The 22,092-nt window shown below is 37.7% G+C and overlaps 2 protein-coding genes across 26 annotated transcripts in view; both read right to left on the minus strand.

Moving 5' to 3' along the window:
• The window catches only part of itgb1a (integrin, beta 1a), a 46,923-nt gene extending 44,054 nt beyond the window's left edge, over nt 1-2,869 (minus strand). For both annotated transcript variants that reach the window (XM_068217076.1, XM_017353835.3), the window contains exon 1: nt 2,679-2,869. The gene's annotated coding sequence lies outside the window, so the exon portion shown is untranslated. The remainder of the gene's footprint in view (nt 1-2,678) is intronic.
• A 2,695-nt stretch (nt 2,870-5,564) lies between these two features.
• nrp1a (neuropilin 1a) overlaps nt 5,565-22,092 on the minus strand; it is a 453,654-nt gene continuing 437,126 nt past the window's right edge. For 12 of the 24 annotated variants that reach the window (XM_073940107.1, XM_073940103.1, XM_073940101.1 and 9 more), the window contains 6 exons: nt 19,873-19,929; nt 15,275-15,418; nt 13,326-13,603; nt 12,962-13,058; nt 11,128-11,181; nt 5,565-9,436 (listed from right to left, as the gene is read on the minus strand). In XM_073940107.1, the coding sequence (XP_073796208.1) occupies nt 9,150-9,436; nt 11,128-11,181; nt 12,962-13,058; nt 13,326-13,603; nt 15,275-15,418; nt 19,873-19,929 (917 nt within the window). In that variant the 3' untranslated portion in view covers nt 5,565-9,149. 24 annotated transcript variants of the gene reach the window in all.

The following is a 22,092-nucleotide window of genomic DNA, read 5'->3' on the forward strand; positions in this document are numbered from 1 at the left end:
CTGTAGAATCACCACAACAGATTATTTACTATAGTCGTTGTGTTACAATAGCAACTGTAGAATCAATTACTATAGTCGCAGTGTTTCCATAGCAACTGCAGAATCATCACAACAGATTATTTACTATAGTCGTTGTGTTACCAAAGCAACTGTAGAATCACCACAACAGATCAATTACTTTGGTCGCAGTGTTTCCATAGCAACTGTAGAATCATCACAACAGATCAATTACTGTAGTTGTTTTAATACCACAGCGACGTTATAATCACCACTACAAAGTACTTTACTATGGTACGGTTTAAAACACTACAGTATTATTAGCTATAAATGACTCTAGATTTTTCATGTGGGAAAATAAATACCTTTAAATGAAATGTATATTGCAAAGACAAGAAAAAGAGAAGCGAAGAGTCAAAAAGAGAGAAGTGACACAGTAGTAGATTCTGAGAAGGATATTTAAGTATAGTGAGAGTATTGGGTGGATGCATTACAGAGAAGAATGAGGGGAAAATATCCTGAATTATGTGCAGAAAACAGACGCAGAATGTCTGGGTTGCTATGATTACGCAAGCACACGAGAAAGAGACGCCCAAAAGAGGCGATGCAGCTTTCACAACCAGATCCTCTCTCAATACTCACACATTTTACACTGGAAACCGAGCAACTTAAAAAAAAAAGCAAAATAATGGAATTTTGTTTTTGGACTCATGGCTATTTATTTATATATACAGTATACAGTTGAAGTCAGAATTATTTGCCCTCCTGTGAATTTTTTTTTTAATTTCCTAAAATAGTGTTGAACAAATTCAGGATTTTTTTTCACTGTATTTCCTATAATATTGTTTTTTTTCTGGAGAATATCTAATTTGTTTTATTTTTCCTAAAATAAGTTTTACATTTTTTTATAACCACTTTAGGCCCCCTTCAGCAATATTTGTTTTGAATTGTCTACAGAACAAGCCACTGTTATACAATGACTTGCCTAATTACCCTAACTTTACCCTAATTACCCTAGTGAAGACTTTAAATGTCACTTTAAGCTGAATACTAGTGTCTTGAAGAATATCTAGTCTAATATTATGTGCTGTCATCATGACAAAGAAAAAAGAAATCAGTTATTAAAAAAGAGTTACTAAAACTATTATGATAAGAAATCTCTCTACCTTATACTGAAATTGGGGAAAATAATATACAGAAGAGCTATTAATTAAGACTGCATACACACAAGATGTAATTGTTATTGTATAGACAGCACTGCCCTCTTGTGGTCACTGATGCGTGTTACAAGCTTATGAACAGCATTAAGTGTACTAATGGCCCAATAATCAAGCAGATCATCTGGAATAAATGATGAGAAGAGAATGATAATGATAACAAGAGATTCAGTGTACATATTATATGACAATAGTCACACTTTACATATAGCAAAACACACAAAAAGCCAGTTACAACATTCCTAAAATTAAATGAACACCAAAACTGTAATTGAAAAGTTTTACACCACTTTAAACACATTTAACTTGTATTCTCTTATTTAACTATAGTCATTTCTGTTGAAATGTATGTGAAATGCCACATTAGTAAGCGCCAACTGAACAGCGCCCTCTGCTGTCCTGAATGCGGAATTATGCTACGTTTACACAATATATCCCTGTAATTCTTTACACTTTAATTCAACATAAACAATTGTTCACAGTGTACATTCTGTAACTCTAATTTTGAAACACTTTTGTTTATTTTTAGACAGCAATTTTGTAAAAGATTTCTGGACAGTGTCCCCTGGCTTGTTTTTTTTCAGCGTATGACATTTTTTATTTGGCCATCCGTCTCAAATGGATGATGTGTTGACATTATTAACTCTTTGCTGCCTTTTTCTCATTCATAAATGTAAAGTTATTGATTGTATACCAAATATTAGGATATTTTGAAGTGATTTGAACTCTTTTATGCATCTATCTGCCAAAATATGAAGAAAGCTGCTAAAACAACTGTGTTATACTAATAATTGTAAGGAGATTATATTTATATCACATCCCTTTTTGTACCATTTTATTGATTTACTTATATGTTTCTCAGATACTCATTTGTTTGACTGTTTTTTTTCTTTCGCTTCTCTTTAATTACTTATTTATGTTTGTTCATTCATCTATTAATCTTTTTTTTCTCGTTGTATTTATGTATTAAGGTTTTATAAGTTAGTGTTTATCTACTTTAGCTACATTCATATCAAAATAAATACCACAGTGTTGTTGTAAATGATGTTATCTTTATCCTATTACAGAAACAAATAAAAATAACAAGTTTCACATTTACATAAATGTACACACAGTTTTAGAGCGTATAAGTCTATTAAAGTTTAAACAAGTTGGCTTTATATTCGCACATTGGTTCATTTATGAACAGTGACATGATCTCCATGTTGTTTACCACACTATTTTGAATATTGGGTCTGAAATGGCATGTTAATATGACTCCAAAACAACATTAGCACCATTTAAATGACTGTAAACAATGTTGTAACTTGTCAGCGATTGGTTAATTCACAAACAATACTTTTCTGGAATTATATTGTGAAGGAGAAATTCTGAATGTGCAAATATAAAGCTAACTTTACCCCAGTATTAAGTATGCCAGGCCAGTACTCGGCGCTGTGCATTGACAGTAAACAGTAACGTTACCTGTAGGAAACTGAAGACGTGTCGTCGGCGGTTTGGCGCTGATGTCTATCTTCAATTTGCTGTTGGTGTGAGATGAGCATCCACTGTTGGTTGTGATGTGAAGTAATACAGATTTCGCTAATAAACATTAGCAAACACTCGAGCAACAACAACACTAGCATGTTACTCCACCGTTGGTGTTCTTCTTCTTCTCTTTTGTTTACTGGCCGTTCAGTACTGTTTTGGAGTACTATCGCCACCTATTGTATCTTATTAAGCACTTCGGTGGTGGGTCTGTATTAAAAGTAATGTCCTATTCTTCCCTGGAGATCAGGTAGGAAACACTTGAGCGTCGACACTTCCATATGCTCCGCCATTGTGTGTTTGTTTGCCTGTGTGCGTGCGCGCGCGCGCGTGACGTAATCGTTTTCAAAAGCTTTTATTTTCGGTTGTTTACAATTACACATTTCACTGACAAACAGGATGTTGTTGGTCATCAAACAGGCAAAATACTTGAAAAGTGTTCAGTTTTTAACTGAATTTGTAGTGTGCACACAACCTTAATCGCTTTCTGTGTAAAAAGTCTGCATAATCCAGGTAGTTTTATTGAGTTATGAATATTGAGTAGGGGGCGTGGTTTTATTTTTTGCACCCCGCCTCTGATCTTTTACTCGCAGCAAACTAACGGTAAAGTCTAGATGAGATACAGCTGCGGATACACACATCAGTATAGCGTGATTTTTGTGACACTGTATAACAATAATTAATATTTTTACATGACTGTGACGGTTGGGGTAGACGTAAATAAATTAAAGTTATTGGGTCATTTAATAAATAACACAAATAATACTATTGTTTTTACATTACTGTGACGGATGGGGTAGGGGTAGACATTAAAAAAAATACAATTATTGGGAAATTTAAATAAATAACATAAATAATACTCGGTACAGCAACTGTTTTTACATTACTTTGACGGGTTGGGGTAGACGAGTGCTTAATTTGTGAATTTGAAGTCCCGGAACAGATCGGGGTAACTGATCCAGCATGTTACCTAAGGATGTAGAGGTGTCACGCATGAAAATGGACGAAAAGTGTTGTGCATGAAAGTGAAGAGTGTTGGGGAGTCGCAAAAGAAATTGAAAGTGAACAGCGGAAGAAGGAGGAGGGCGGTTAAGGAGGGGGATCGGTAAAATGAGGTGCCAGATCCGGCGTGTTCCAGCACAATTTAAGCCCTACGGTAGACGTTAACAATTACAATTATGGGGAAATTTAATAAATAATTCTCGTCAACTTCCGGCCGCATCCGTATCTGATTTAGCAACAACCCAAACTAACAGTAGGAGGGGCGTGGCTATGCATATTTATACTAATTTGTCAAACTGACATCATCAGAGAAAAACTGCTATTCCTCAGAGCTGAAGCAGATTAAATATTGAATAAAGATGACCAAAACAAGGATTAATTTGCTCGGATTAACTGTTCACTTTAAGACATACAATGTGCACTAGCAAACTAAACAGGGGTTTCATGCAGACTATTACATTAATAAAACCAGGGTTGTAAGATAACTAATGACATACTCAAGTGCTCGTAAAACTGTTTGGAAGCATTAAAAGTGTCCAAGAAGATCTTCACACGTGTTGACCCAGAGACTGTTTAGATGCATGTAACTAATGAGAAGATGACGGATGTTTACTGTATGATGACCAAAATGGCCTTAAACACCCAGCAGACACAAGACATCAACATGACGTCAGATTGACGCTAAACTTCAACGTTGTGAGGCTGTTGCTTTTTGTTTGGAAAAGAAAACCGGGTTAACGTTAGTGTCCAACGTAAAATCAACATCTGATGATGTTACAGCTTGACGTTGCGTGGACGTTACCAATATGACGTCTATCAGATGTTGGTTGTCATACCCGAGGAATAAATGTCAGTATGTGCATCGATATGATGTTGGATATAAAATATTGGCATGTTGTTGGACAACCTAAAATCAACCAAATATCAACGTCGTTTCACATCATTATTGGACATCATAATAATGTTGTCCTTAGACGCTGGCTAGAACTTGAACTTTATTTTTATGTGATTATCCTGGCTTGAACTCTAACCTAATATTAACGTCTGATGATGTTGTGTGTCTGGTGGACAATACCTAAATGCACTACAGAATGTTACGTTTACACACACATGCACAAATTAGATGTAAACGCATCAGCTTTTCACAGCACAATACTCACTACTCACTATTTTTGAGTACTTTTGAAAGGGCTACTTTGAGTAATATTGACAACAGGCACTTTTACTCTACTCGTACTACATTTTTAGGAAAGTAATGGCACTTTTACTTGAGTATGAGCACTGAATAAAACTAAGGCTGCGTCCGAAACCGCATACTTCCATACTATATAGTACGCTAAAATCAGTATGCGAGTCGAGTAGTTTGTCCGAATTCATAGAATTTGAAAAACAGTATGCGAGAAGTACCCGGATGACTTACTACTTCCGGCGAGAATCTAGAGTGCGCATCCCATGCACGCTGCGCTATCCCATGATGCCCCGCGAGCGAATTCATGAATGGGAGTAAAGCGACGTAATTGACGCAGGCAGGTCACGTGACCATGACAAAATGGCGGATGTAGTACGTCCGAATTCCATTCATACTTTTCACGTTCATACTGTATAGAACGCACTTTTCTAACGGCCGAGTAGTACGTTTAAATTCAAATGCAGTACCTACTCAGTAGTAGGCGGTTTCGGACGCAGCCAATCAATATTAGTAAAAGAAAGAAAACTAGTTTCAGAAAGCATTGATTAGAGCTGAATCTGAATGTTGTCGGCCTGTTTTGATGTGGGAGATTTGATTCTGTGATGCAGAGCTTCAAATACAAAACATTGATATCCATTTTAAGGCCTTGCTGTCTTTATTCATTTTTTTCCTTCCTTCCTACAACAGCAAATTACAGAGGCAGTATTGAAAATAAAAGTAATCTTTGCGTCCGCGTCTGATCGTAAAAAAAACAAACAAACTAAATCAAATCAGCACAAACAAACGACAGTACAAAAACAAAAGGAGAACCAGGGCCAGGTAAATAGGAGTATTTACTATAGGAAATCTGTATAGCTTTTTCAATAATGAAAACATCTCGATAAATCGACCGTTTCAGAACGGCATTGCACATTCTGAAACTATATTAGAAAGTAAAAATGAACGCCGTCTTTTTGATTTTATTTCAGTTGTCTTTTTTATACAAATGAACGCTATAAACACATAAACTTCATCATCAAATATATTGATCAGTGCAACATCGTTTCTTTCAGTTAATGCTACAGTATATGCTTTCTCGCCAGCTTCAGACGCACACATGTAGCATCGACACTCGGATTCATGTCGTCCAAAGAAACGCAAGAAATAAAAGTGTTCGCCACAGTATACAACACAGTACATGAACATACCAAGAAACCTGTAGAAAACGTTAGTATTGTCAGCAGTGAAGCCCTGTTATTGGTTAAACTACACGTGTAGGTCAGTCCAGAAGTGATGATGATGATGATGAGCGAAGGTGAGGATGTCTTCTTTTTTGGGGCTGGTTGTTGTTGTTGTGATTGGACCCTGCAGTTTGAGGCAACAGTCCTTTGGTAGAGACACAAGGCCAATGACAGACTCCACAAACATTTCTGCAGATATGACTGTAATAATAGCACCACTCTTAAAGCCGCCGACAGCTTTAATCCAGACCACATTAATAATAATGATAATGAGCTCCAACTGTAGGCAAATCAAAGCAAGGCAATGATGATCATTTTACCACGGTGTGTGTTTTTTTGGTATGCTGGATAGACATTCTGAATCCCCACATGACAAAAATACTGTAGTAATTCATACTAGTTACTCCTTTTTTCTTCAGCTTAGTCCCTTATTTATTAGAGGTCACCACAGTGGAATGAACCGCCAACTATTCCATCATGTTTTTTAGGCAGTGGATGCCCTTCCAGCTGCAACCCAACACTGGGAAACACCCATACACTCTCATTTACACACACACACTCATAAACTACGGCTAATTTAGTCAATCAATTCCCCCATAGCGCATGAGGAAACCCACGCCAACATGGGGAGAACATGCAAACTCCACACAGAAACACCAACTGACTCGAACCAGTGACGTTTTAGCTGTGAGGTGACCGTGGTAACCACTGAGCCACAGTGCTGCCAGAATTTGTATAACTAACTTAAAATGTAACTATATATTAACAAAAACATAATAGGTGCGTCCCAAATCGCATGCTTATGCACTACTCTACAACATTTCGTAGTGTAAATAGTGTACGTAGTGCGTTCACACTGAACACTCTTAAAGGAATAGGTGCAAAACCCGGATGATGCGCTTCTTCAATGTTTAAATACCAGGATAATGCACTTATTGGACACTTCACACACTCAACGGCTGCTGGATTGCTCACCCAGCGGAAGAGCACTGATGTTGGATTACTTTATTTTGGATTGTGAAAGCCGTATTCTCCTACGAGAGTGATTAAAGCGCCTCCCGATGGTGAATGCGGTTATACTCATGACAGGTATTAATTGTTAGTTTGCTAATTTGTTTTGTTAATTAAACCGTCAAACGTCATCTGGGAAACAGTTTGAATTTCCGCTTAGTAAAAAACAGTAGTGGTCTACTTGGGACGACCCCACATACATATACTTTGCTGTTGAGTGTGTAAGTGCATAGTGTGCCATTTGGGACACAGCACTTGACTATTTTGTGTACTTGATTCAATCTGTTTCGGTAATTCAGCATTCATTATCAAATACTATAATATATACACTCACCGGCCACTTTATTAGGTACACCTTACTCGTACCGGGTTGGACACCTTCAGATTTGCCTTAATCCTTTGTGGCATAGATTCAAGAAGTTACTGGGAATATTCCTCAGAGATATACACTCCCTTTCCTCCACATCACAATGGTGCTCAATTGGATTGAGCTCTGGTGACTGTGGAGGCCATTTGAGTAAATTTCCTCTTTTTCAGACCATTGTAAACCCTAGAGATGGTTGTGCATGAAAATCCCAGTAGAGCAGCAGTTTCTGAAATACTCACAGCAGCCTGTCTGGCAGCAATAACCATGCCACGTCACTTAAATCCCCTTTCTTCCTCATTCTGATGCTTGCTTTGAACTGCAGCACATCGTCTTGACCCTGCCTAAATGCACTGAGTTGCTGCCATGTGATTGGCTGATTAGAAATTGCATTAACAAGCAGTTGGACAGGTGTACCTAATAAAGTGGCCGGTGAGTGTATAGTATAATACGCTTTACTATTGGATCCTTGCTCAAAAACACTACAGTATTTACTATAAATTACTATATTATTTTTTTTCACGTGGGGTGTGAGAGACGCACTCTTAAAAATAAAGAGTGAGAGAACATTAAGGATTATTTGTGTCTTCATATGAAGAGCATTTTAATAATCCAAAAATATTGTTTCTCCACTTTAACGGAATTGAACATCTGATGTGAAATGTTCTTCGCACAATAATCAATGTCTATTTCAGTGTAAGACGATGCTCAGCTTTATATGAGACAGCGGATCCTGTGATGGACTTCTGTTTTGAACAAGGGCTGCATCTTTTGGGAGCGTAGCAAAAAGAACCCAACAGGACGGAAAAAAAGCACACGTTTCACTCCACGAAACACTCAGACGATTGTATTTACAACATACAACCCAGGAAAAAAGGGATACTGCAGCTCTCTTTTTTGTCCTTTTACTTGTTTCTTTGAAAAGGGCATTAAAATATATTAAAACGTATGTACAATATGCATGATTTCGACATTAAAGCGCTATGAATTTCCCCGGGATTCGTTTTGCAGTTTCAGCCTTGTTTTGTTTTAAAGAACTAAAGGGTTGAGAACGCCATAAAACAACAGAGGAGGCCAAAAAAGATGTACCAAAGGCACTGACCGAACCATACCCAGAATGCAACAGGGCTGGATGATATTCCACCCCTTTGATCCTAATTACCTTCCCTTGGCCGTATATATGGTTCATTTGGGTTTTTTTGTTTGTTTTTGTTTACACATCTCCTTAAAGCGCAAAACAATCTCTTTTTTTAAAAATAAAAATAAATTCCTCCTAGAAAAGAAAGAAAAGATAAATACTTTATAACATTATTATATATTGGTCTCAACACCAGCATCCGATTGTAAAAATGATCAACCAAAAAATAATACAAAACAATAAAATAATAATTTCAATCATCTGTACATATTCGTGTGTTTTTTTTTCAATGTTTTGTACACAGTGTCCCCCTACTGGTGGGTTCTATTCACTGCAGCTCCTGAGAAAAGCATGGCTCAGTCCCAGTCCTCCTCCGATTGGTTCACTGAACCACAGAGCCTTGTCCTCCTCCAATCGGATGGCATCGGCAGTCCATGTAGCCCCGCCCCCCCTGAGGAGAGATTCCCTCTTATTGGTCGGCGCCTCACGCTTCCGAGTACGAGTTCTGTGAGTTGAGCTTGTCCTTCTTTAACTTGACGCCGTCCACCAGCTCAAAATTATAGTTCTCCAGGGCTGATAAGTTCCTGTCTGACATGCCGCTATGAGAGCAGGCGCAGTACAGCACCACGCCACAGATGGCGCCCAGGAAAACACCAAGCGCACTCATGGCGATGATAGTAATGAGGATGGGGTCCAGGGTTTTCAGCATGTTTCCAGCTCCGCCGATATCTGGGTTCTCCACGATATCTGGGAAATCGGTGATGTCCACCACTGCAAAACAGCAGGTACGACACATGTGAGGGTGTGTTACATTTAAAGACCGCATAAACCGGAAGTCGCAACCGTTTTGTGATGCAGTTCCAAGAGAAACGGAATATTAAATAGGAAAACAGTGGGCGTGGCTTGTTTTTTTCCACTGCGAGCGGATTGGATGTAGTGAAGTAGGCATTTCATTCAGAAAGATGGGGGAAAAGGTTTGGGGAGAGTTATTAAACCCTAACAGACTCCTCCTGCTCACCATTTCTGTTAGATGTCAAATCTGACAGCAGGAGGGGCGTGGCTAGGTATGTTAGCCACGCCCTATACCTCAGACAGATATAAAACAACAGGTACGACACATGTGAGAGTATGCTTTATGTAGAATATGATATCTTTAACACCAAGTCAAATTTGAGACCTTCTTTAGACAATTTTAAATGAACTTAAGACTTACATTAAGGATTTTTACTTGGCCCATTAAAAAAAATTGTAATTGCCTGCAGCTCGCTCTCTGCAACTCTCACATGCTCGCCCACTGAAGCTAAACAGGGCTGCACCCAGTCAGTAACTGGATGGGAGACCACATGGAAAGCTGGGTTGCTGTTGGAAGTTGTGTTAGTGAGGCCAACAGGGGGCGCCCAACCTGCGGTCCGTGTGGGTCCTAATGCCCCAGTATAGTGAAGGGGACACTATCCTGCTTAGTGAGTGCCGTTTTTCAGATGAGACATTAAACCGAGGTCCCGACTCTCTGTGGTCGTTAAAAATCCCAGGATGTCCTTTGAAAAGGAGTAGAGATTTAACCCTGGCATCCTGGCCAAATTTGCCCACTGGGCTCTGTCCATCATGGCCTTCTAACCATCCCCATATAAAAATTGGCTTCATCACTCAGTCTCCTCTCCACCAATCAGCTGGTGTGCGGTCTGGTGCAATATGGCCAGGTGGATGCTGCACACTGGTGGTGGATGAGAGGATCCCCCATCGTGTAAAGCGCTTAGAGTGTCTAGAAAAGCGCTTTATAAATGTAAGGAATTATTATTAATTACTTAAATAATACTTAAATGTGTTAATGTATCTGTGATGTCCAATGAAGACTGCAAAACAACAGATACGACACATGAGGAAAAGCTGTTACCTTTAAACCGTTTCCATTTCTCTATGACACCACTGTTACTGTTGGGTTCACGCTTGAAATTTCTAGGTGATGTACGCATACTACATATAGTTTTTCAAGTTAAGTTCAGGTTTTAACATATATATATATATCAGTCATTCATTCATTTTCTTTTCGGCATTTCATTTAATTATTTAAGATATTATTAAAATTGGCATGATCACTTATTACTTTTATAATTCAAGACTGTCATTAAATTTGGATTAAAATCTGAATTTTAGCATCAGTATCAGTTCTTATCACATTAAACATGAGTTTATTTGAATATATTTTATTTGATAAAATTACTTTCGCTTTGTCTTTGGTCTATTAAGGCAGATTTGGTGACATTAAATAATATTCTCAACTTACATAAAAACAGTTAATTTAGAAAATATGTAGGTGTTTTTCCCCCACCAGTGTAATCTGATAAAACATTAATATAATGTAAACCCTCTCCAAACATTAAAGATCCTGCTTTAATAAATAATCTGGAGATGTATTGATCGTTTCTCCAGCATTTGAGTGTGGCAGATTTGAGAAAGCAACTCACTGATTTCATTGAAATTGTCTTCTGGCTGTATCGGCTCTGCTGGGACATCTGGGTCTGCAGAAATACACATACATAAATACATATATGTTCATATACTCATTTTGTCATTAAGTCAGTAGTTCTGAACTATACAGATGCATAATGGCTCCAGATTGTATTTAAAATAAATGATTAAAAACAAAGATGCAAGTAAAGACTGTAGTTAAAGTTACCTTTAAGGTCATGAAAATAGCATATTATTTGCCATAATTTAGATGTTTTTGCATTTGAGCTCTTCAAATGTGTTCACCAAATGACGATTTCTCTCAGACTCCTGTATTTAAATTTAGTTATTTCACTTTAAATGCAATGAAAATAGGATATCATTTGCCAAAATTTCAAGGTTTTTACATGTGAACTCCTCCATAGTGTCGAAGTTAGCTAAAATTACGATTCCTGTCAGGTTTATGTTCTGTTATTTCACTTTAAAGGTCATGAAAATAGCATATTCTTTGCCATAACTTAAAGGTTTTTAATCTTAAATCTTCAAATGTGAATCAAAATGACGATTTCTATAAGTTATTTCACTTATTTCACTTTAAAAGCAATGAAAATAGCATATTATTTGCTATAACTTGGATGTTTTGGCATCTGCAACTCTTTAAATGTGCCAAAGTGAACCAAATGATGATTTGTAAAGGCTCCTATGTTTATATTCACTTATTTTAGCGTAAAGGCAATGAAAATAGCATATTATTTGCCGTAACTTAGAGGTTTTTGCATGTGAACCCACCAAAGTTGACCAAAATTAAGATTTTTCTCAGGAGCCTATGTCTATGTTCAGTTATTTCACTTTAAAAGCAATTAAAGTGTCATATTATTTGCTATAACTTAGTGGACTTTGCATCTGAACCCTTGAAATGTGTCAAAGTTTAACAAAATGATGATTTTTTTAATCAGACTTCTATTTAAATTCAGTTATTTCACTTTAAAAGCTATAAAAATTGCATATAATTTAACATAACTTAGCGGTTTTTGAAATTGTACTCTTCAAATGTGTCAGAGTTGACCAAAATGATGATTTCTATCAGGCTCCTGTGTTTATGTTCAGTTATTTCACTTTAAAAGCAATTAAAGTGGCATATTATTTGCTATAACTTAGTGGACTTTGCATTTGTTCCCTTAAAAAGTGCCAAAGTTTAAGAAATTTATCTTTTTTTAATCAGACTTCTATTTAAATTCAGTTATTTCACTTTAAATGCTATTAAAATTGCATATAATTTGACATAACTTAGCGGTTTTGTACTCTTTAAATGTGTCAAAGTTTACCAACTGACAATTGTTCTTTGTCTCATATGTTTATATTCAGTTATTTCACTTTAAAGGCGATGAAATCCCTAGATATGCAATGAATGTATAGACACGTGTGTGTGTGTGTGTGTGTGTGTGTGTGTGTGTGTGTGTGTGTGTGTGTGTGAGAGAATTTATTAAATACATTTTTGTACACCATTAACTTACACAATTATTTAAAACCTACAGCAAGTTAATACATTCCGATAAATGATAACAAAGCTGTCATTTCCCCTCAGCTTTACAGTGTGTGTGTGTGATTAATAAGTTAACTTGTACTCCAATAATCTTTTAAAGTCTTTCTACTTCAAATGTTTGTTCATTCAATGTGTTAATCACGTTGTTTCTTTGTTAATAATTGTGAGTTTTACTTCTAATTGTCTCTCTTTTTCAGTGCATATGGATAATTTACAAGTGTGACTACTAGACAGAGAACTCATGGAAATGAATCATATTTTAATAAAACAAGTCAGCCTTCAACTCTGTAACAGTTCATCTGACTCACCCTTGCAGTCGGCCATGTTCACATTGTCTAAGATTTTGATGTCGTCTACAGCGATGTCTCCCCAACTCTTCCTCTCGACCACACTTTCAATTATTACCTGTAATCATTGCAAACACACACAATAAAGTACGTTCATCTTCAGAACGTTACTAATAAAGTGTACAACAACATTATGATTACAGTAAAAGAACTATTTGCACATGTAAATCTGACTTTTCACCATCATTACTGCAGTCTTCAGTACAGTTTTTGGAAATCATGACAAATTTCCATATAAATTTTGGGAAAGACGCTGTAAAATATCAGTAAATGAACAGTTTGTGTATCGTGATTCATTGTTCTTTCAGATATTCTGCATGTGTACCTGGTAGGGTTTGTTGGAGTGTGGTATGAGGACGCGTCCCTCCCTCCAGCGGTTGCCCTGATGTCCGCTGACGGTCCACAGCAGCACATCAGCCGAGCCCTGACTGGTCTCTCTGCGCTGTTTAATGTGCAGCGTGCCGATGTGAGAGCCAAACATGTGGTACCAGAAAGACAGGCAGAGGTCTGAGTCCTGGCCCGACACCGACGGACTCACTAACCGGGCCACTTCTGTCTCCTGAGCTCCGGTCGCCAGCGTGTAGATGAAGTTCCCTGATCCGCCTGCATTGAAGCAATGAAGCGGAGGTGAGGTCCGGAGGATTTATTTTCATCACACTCTCGGAAGTAAACACATGGGAGCTGCCATTGAGCTGGTACATTTTTAAAAGATCCATCTAAACAGTCCATAATAGTAACTTAAAGGGGAGCTACTATGCTAAAATTACTTTTATAAGGGGTTTAAACCAGCTTCTAATGGTAAACATGTATTCATTTTTATTGTTTATGATCAGACTTGATATAAACAGTCTGTAGGAACACTTTGATTGACATTCTCCTGTTGTACGTGTCCTCAAAGGAGGAAAGCTCCGCCCTCTAGTGACCATCTCTAACTCATTAGCATAGGAAGTCTTCTTTGTGTATCTGCCACTATGCTGATGCACAGGCATTTGTAGCTCCGCCTTTTTTTGAAAATCTCATTTGAATTTAAAGCAACAGTCACCAAAATGTTGCAATTAGGATCAAAAAAAGGCAGTTTCAAAACATTGATTATAATATTGTATATAGTCTATATTATATAGAGACTCTTAAGAACATTAGAGACTTATTTTATTTCTTGTAAAAAGGGGCATAATAGGTTCCCTTTAAAGATACAGTATAGGATTGACGGCCTAGTGGTTGAACTAGGTGGTGCAGTTTAAATTCACCCGACCCTCCTATAGATAACAAGACACAAGCATAGGTTGCCAGATTGATAAGAAAGTGTGCCTGACGATCATGTCTTAAGCTTAAACCTTGAGTGTAAAATTGGTATTATTTGCTACTTCCAAAAACAACTCAAGTTCATTGACACCTAGTGGTCGTACTAAGTAATGCAGTCCAAATTAAAAAAATTAAAGGGTTTTTCACCCGAACCCTCCAACGAAGACTTAAAAACAAACCTGAGGGTTTCCAGATTGATGACACAAACAGGACTAAGTGTGCCTGATGATCAAAGCTTAAGCTCAGCTAATGTTTACATATGTAAAATTGCTATTATTTCCTAATTAAAAACAACCTATTTCGATCGAGTGGTCATACTAAGTATTGCAGTCCAAATTCAAAACACGAAGACTTAAAACAAACCCGCAGGTTGCCAGATTGATGACATAAATAGGAGTGAGTTTGCCTGACAGTCAGCTAATGTTTACGTTTGTAATATTTGTATTATTTGCTAATTAAAAACAACTCATGTGGGTTTTTATAACTGTAAATCTGTCCCATATTTTGGAGGCTGCTGCTGTCCGTAACATAGATGCAGCCTTCCTGACTGAAATGAAATGCACTGTTTTCCAGCCAAGACAACCCAGGGTGCTGAAATATAATTGTTAAAACTGTCAGTGGGCGGAGCTAGAGAGATCAAAACAAAGACAGGCATTCTGACACGGAGCGCACATGTTCAAAGCAGAATATCTGACTTTCGCTTTGTTTATCAGATAAACAAGTATGTTCACTGAGCATGATTCTGAAATATCTGTAAACCCATTATGGTATATTTATGCTTAAAAGATCAAAAACTTACATACAGCACCTTTACAGTACAGTACTGTACCTAGTCAAATTATATATACCTTTATTATATCAATATGAACCATGTTAGGTACTAAAACGTGCCATTTAAAAAGGTAATCACCCCAGTGACAGCATTTGTAGCTTTATTTCAGAGTGTGCATGCTGTTCATTGGGTTTTCTCACCTGTGTGGTCCATGTTTGGGCCGGTGTTTAGAGTCGGGGTGCCACTGGACTGAATCTGCCACCTGAAACCGCTGTCCTCGGAGATCCAGCCGCAGAACGAAGGATCATTTGCCCAGCCGAAGTCACAAGCAAACCACAGGAATGCTATAGAGAGAGCAGACACATGGAGAAATATTAACACATGCTCTGCAATACTAAACAAGTCACATGCAGTTATATAATAGTATGCATATTTCACAATTATTATTTTTATCTTATTAAGATGATTAAATATATTAAATGTTATTTAAATAATTTAGCACTTTATAACAATGGTCTCAAACTCAATTCCTGGAGGGCCACAGCTCTGCACAGATTATCTCCAACCACCTCCAACTCACTCTCTAGTAGCCCTGATTGGTTAGATCAATTGTGTTTGATTAGGTTTGGAGCAAAAGTGCAGAGCTGCGGCCCTCCAGGAATTAACTTTGAGATATTTGCTTTATAATAAGGTTAGTTAGGTAATGTGTTTACTAACACAACCAAACAATTAATACAATATTTAATCATCTTTGTTAATGTTAGTTACTGAAAATAAAGTCGTTCATGTTAACTCACGATGCATTAACTAATATTAATAAGCATTATTGCATTAGTAAATTTTAAACTATGATTAATGAATGTTGTAGAAGCATTGTTCATCATTAGTTCTCGTTAGCATATGCATTAACTAATGAAACGTTGTAAAGTGTGACAAGTATATGAATAATATAATTAAAAAGGCTGAATGCATTAAAAATACAGTAAAATCAGGTAAATTCTGAAATATTATTGCAATTCAAAATATCTGATTTCTATTGTAATACATGTTGAAATGTAATATATATATATAATTCAAATGTACATTTTCAGTGCCATTATTCCAGTATTAAGTGTTACATGATTCTTCAAAAGCATTTAATATGCTGCGTTGGATTTTTTTTTGCGGAAATCCTCTCATAACTCTTTTATGTACAGAAATAATAACTTAAAACATTACAAATGCCACATTTGATCATTTAAACGCATTCTTAATGCCACCCTAGGACTGATTTGACCACCTCAGCAACATGTTTTCCATCTGTTGTCCACTTGATGGCAATAGAGAGTTAAATTACACACAGAAAACCCCAATGTTTAAGCACGAGCACTTCCAAATTCTCTTATGCCTAAGCCAAATCCACATTCATACCCCAAATATAGCAGGGTCTTGAGAGAGAATGCAGAACATGCGAAACAATGGAGCTTTGAAATCGAGATTGACGTGAAAAAAAAAACGAGGGAGGGATTTAACGATGTTAGATTGAGTGAGAGATGGAAAGCCAAAGAGAGAAAGCAGAGGGAATTGAGACAGACAGAAAAGCAGAAGCACGTCTCGGATGTCAGATATACGCCGGTGCCTGCACAGACTCAGCGCTGCTTTTGGAGACAGTTTAATAAAGCCAAGCGCTCCGCTCCCTTAATAATGCCAGGATTCTCTGCGAGTTTCACAGGGTATTTGCTCACTGAATGCAGAGGAAAGAATTTCCCATTAAAAGCCGCAGCTCAGGCATGCAGCCACTGCCGCTGCGCAAGATGCCAGTTTCCAATTAGAACTTATTTCTTCTTTTCCATCTTGAAATGGATTGGGCCTGTCGCAGTGCAGGACAGTGCACAGATACCCTCCACCGCGGTCCTGAACGCTCTACAAGCTTCGAATGCTTGTCATAGCAAATAAACCACATCCAATAATAGAAAGCGCACACACATAGACTAGATGTTAACAAACCAAGACCACACACACACACACACACACACACACACACACAAGGACGCATGCTTATTGGGACCTTCATTCTGTACACTTGTTTTGCTGATGCCCATACAAGGACAGACACACACACACATACACACACACACACACACACACACACACACACACACACACACACACACACACGGCTATCTTTATAAAGACTTACAATGCAATACACGTAATGATTTCTATACTGTAACAACTGTATATTCTCTCCCTCTACCTCAACCTCAACACTACACCTAAACCCAAGCCTTACATGAAACAATCTGCATTTTTATATTTTCAAAATACTTAATTTTGTCTGATTTATGAGCCATTTTCCTCATGGGGACTTTTTTGGTATACCAGTAAACATTTACTGGTATAGCTATACTTGTGGGGACATTTGGACCTCACAATGATAGAAATACAAGACACACACATACACACACGGCGATCTTTATAGCGACTTACAATAGACGTAATAATTTTTGTGCTGATAAAAACTGTTTATTCTCTCCCTATAGCCCAATACTACACCTAAACCCAACCCTAACATGAAAATCTGCATTTTTATATTTTCAAAATAATTATGTCTGATTTATAAGCTGTTTTCCTCATGGAGACCAAAAAAGTCCCTACAAGGTCAAGATGTTCTGGTATAGCTTTACTTGTGGGGACATTTAGACTCCACAATGTTAGAAATACAAGACACACACACAGACACACACACACATGACTATCTTTATAAGGACTTACAATAGACATTTTTATATTGTAAAGACTGTATCTTCTCTCTTCCCATCCCTAAACTCAACCCTTACAATAAACAATCTGCATTTTTACATTTTTAAAATACATAATTCTGTCTGATTTAGTAGCCGTTTTCCACTTAGAAACCAAAAAAATCCCCACAAGGTCAAAATTTACTGGTATAGCTATACTTGTGGGGACATTTGGTGTGTAAGACACACACATACAAACAGAAGACTTACAATAGACATTATGATTTCCTCCTATCCCTAAACCCAACCCTGACAGGAAACAATCTGCATATTTCCATTTTCATAAGACTCACTTTTTTGTGATCTATAAGCCGTTTTCCTCATGGGGACCAAAAAGACCCTACAAGTTCCACATTTACTGGAATTGCTATACTTGTGGGGACATTTGGACCCCACTATGTTAGAAATACAAGACACACACACATATATACACACACACACACACATGCACACAGGCTAATTAGGCAAGGTCAGCTGAGGGGCACTTCTCATTTGCCCATTAGTGAACAGTCCTGAATGGCTAATCAGCCATTATGCTGAATGAGCAAATCAGAAAGAGCCTTTATAGATTTCCAGAAGAACACTTCGGAAACAAGATTACACACTCCTCTTTGAGCTTACACACTTATAATCAAATATCCTCAACAAGCAAACAGAACAAAGAAACATACAAAGACAATCGTCTCTCCTAAAGCTGCAGTGTTTTCTGTGCTGCTAGTACCAAGCAGAATTGCAAAATTGTTGGCAATTTGTGTTGCTAAAATCTTTCTAAAGAAAATATTTACAGCCTATTGTCAATGACATAATGAAAGGGCCTTGCTTGGATGCACTGAGTGGTTGCTAGACTGTTCTAAATGGTTGCTTGCATGTGTAAACTATACAAAACAGGACAAATAAATAATGTTGGTTAATAAGTTTTACTAACATCAACTAAGAATGAACCATAGTTTTTCAGCATTTACTGATGCATGATTACAGGACAAAGTTCAGCTTGTTAACATTAGTTAATGCACATTAACATGAACTAACAACTATTCGTTAACTATTATTAAAGTAAACCTATAACACCCCGTTTTACAAGAGGTGAAATAAGTCTCTGATGTCCTTACAGAGAGTGTGCGTGAAGTTTCAGCTCAAAATACCACACAGATCTCTCTGAAACTGAGCCTTTTAGACTTTGATCCTAATTGTGGTGTTTTGGTGACTGTCGCTTTAAATTCAAATGAGATTGTGCTCTTTTCAGAAGAGGGCGGAGCTACAAATGCCTACGAGTCAGCATAGAGGCAGATTAAAAACAGCACTAGAGTTCTCAGTGCTGGTCAGGTGTGCATGTGTGCTTCAGTATGTGTGTGTGTGTGTGTGTGTTCATGCTTGTGTCAGTCTATGTTGCTATTCATCTAAAACTCCACATCTATAATGCTCTTAGTCTATGCTGACATCATCTTCAGCAGCTCAAACACTCTTATTGTTATTGGAGAGACGACTGCTTCTCACTCAGGGCTGCTGTTTATGCTAAAAAAGGAGAGGTGGGCACTAGTGGGCGGGGCTTTCCCCGTCTAATGACATCATACAAAGGGAGAATGTCAATCACAGTGTGTCCGCAGACTGCCTTCACCAAGTCTGATTAGAACAAATAGAATTAATTAACATTTACCATTGGAAGCTGATGATATTCACACACTGCTGACACACAACTGGATTTAAACCCCTTATAAAAGGGATTTCTGCATAATAGGTGCTCTTTAACATCATGAATAACTACTTTAGGAATTGAATTGTTCATTGTTTGTTCATGTTTGGAAATGCATTACCTGCCTATGTGCTACCATATATATATATATTGGTATTGTCAGTTTTAGATTGGAGTAAATGAGCTATAATTGGCTCACTCATTAATGGTCTCTGAACTGTGAACTGTAATCTAAGAAAATATGCTAACAGTGCACCATTAATGGAGTGTGCATTGGCCAAACCCAATATAACTGAAGAAATTACAGACAGTACTAAGAGCTCCGTACCTTTCTCACCTGGAATGGTGCTCATCTCCCTGATCGTCTCTGTCGCAGTGGTTCCACCTATAGTATGAAGAGAAACAGATAAACAGCTAAAGCTGGGGAGTTTTTTGTTTGGGTGTAATCAGGATCTGACTGTGCTAATTCCCCTCTTTGCATGTGTGCCTGGCATTTTTAAAACAAGCTTTGCCAGATGAGACATCCAAATACGCTTCCGTCCATGTGGAACCTTTGCTTTTAGCCTTTAACAGAGGGGAGTGTAATTCTGTGCAACACACACACACACACACACACTCTGTGAGACTGCACTGAAGTGAACACAGAGGAGATTAGAGGCATAATTTTAAGCGTAGTGTTAGTAGTAGCAGTTGGAAAGCAGGAGAAGGTTTACTAATCAAACTTAAACACCACTGAAGTGTCTACTGTCAGGCTGTATGCTGTCTACTGAGAAACTGTGATTATGAAATGGAATGATCTGGAATGTGATAATAACATGCAGCATGCTACATACTATACTCATTCACTCATTTTCCTTTAGCTTAGTCACTTATATATCTGGGGTTGCCACAGCGGAATGAACCGCCAACTATTCCAGCATATGTTTTACACAATGGATGCCCTTCCAGCTGCAACCCAGTACTGGGAAACACCTATACACACTCTCATTCACAAATACACCCTTATACATTACGGACAATGTAGTTAATCAGTTCCCCCATAGCGCATGTGTTTGGACTGTGGGGGAAACCGGAGCACCCGGAGGAAACCCATGCCAATATGGAGAGAACATGCAAACTCAGAAATGCCTGCTGGGACTTGAACCAGCGACTTTCTTGCTGTGAGGCCACAGTGCTAACCACAGCGCCCCATGCCGCCCTATACAGTACAATTTCACAATCAGTGTTTTAATCATATTTATTCATGTTTAAATACACTAAAATACTAGGCTGTATTAACTCAATGCTAGGTCAAATATGTAAGTGACAAACCCAACAGTTGGGTTAAAAATGTAATTAAAATTGAGTGTTGACCCAACATTGGATTAAAACAATCAAGCATTGTTTTTTTTTTAGAGTAGATACACATCTTGATTGGCTCACATAGTAAAGCATGTATAAAGTACTACTGTAATATAAAGTAAAACTGCAGTGTGCTGATGTGGAACTACAAATATATTTCAAAATGCATGCTTCAAATATGAATGACCCAAAAATGTAATTAAACAGCATAACATCAATAAAATTTAGGCATTTTTAAGTTAATTAATTATTCATTCATTTTCTTTTCGGCATAGTCTCTTTATTAATCAAGGGTCGCCACAGCGGAATGAATCGCCAACTTATCCAGCATATGTTTTATGTAGGCGATGCCCTCCTAGCTGCAACCCATCACTAGAAAACACCCATACACACTCATTCACACACATACACTACGGACAATTTAGCTTACCCAATTCACCTATACTGCGTGTCTTTGGACTTGTGGGGGAAACTGTAGCACCCAGAGGAAACCCACGCCAACACAGGGAGAACATGCAAACTCCACACAGAAAACTGACCCAGCCGGAACTCAAACAAGCAATCTTCTTGCTGTGAGGCAACAGTGCTAACCACTAAGCCACCGTGTCGCCCTGAGGTATTCGATTATATATAAAGAAAAGCTAAAGCATGCTACATTGTTGTGGTTTGACCTTGCTACACTGCAGTTTTACATTAGCGAGACAACTCAGAAATAAATTGAGTGAATTTGCATTTTTAATCCAATTTTGTCTGAAATGATCCTAACTTTTGGCAGTCCCCGAAGTCACAAAGTGGAAGTTGCGACTGCGTTTGATACGGCTTGCCATTCATTCATCACTGTCTGGCTTTATAATGAAATGGAAGGTCAAGTGGAGCGCATTTGGCAAATGTAGGAGGTTATTTCAATATTAGATGCATACAGAGAATTTGCATACCATGCACAGTATACTTCAGTTCTAGTATGGTTAGTGTGGTTATGAGGGAGCAGATGATTAGGGTCTGTGGAGATTACTGTAGATGCGTTTCCGAAAAAAAAAGGTTTATTTGCAGAAGCAAGAAGCACAATTAGTCTAGTGCAGTGTTTCTCAATCCTGGTCTCACACACCACCACTACCCATATTTCACATGTCTGTTTTATTTAAAGTCAGCATGAAACGGAAGTTAACACTTTCTCCAATAGTGTGATCTACATCCAATTAAAACAGTC

The sequence above is a fragment of the Danio rerio genome, chromosome 24 (assembly GCF_049306965.1).
Source record: "Danio rerio strain Tuebingen ecotype United States chromosome 24, GRCz12tu, whole genome shotgun sequence".
NCBI lineage: Eukaryota > Metazoa > Chordata > Actinopteri > Cypriniformes > Danionidae > Danio > Danio rerio.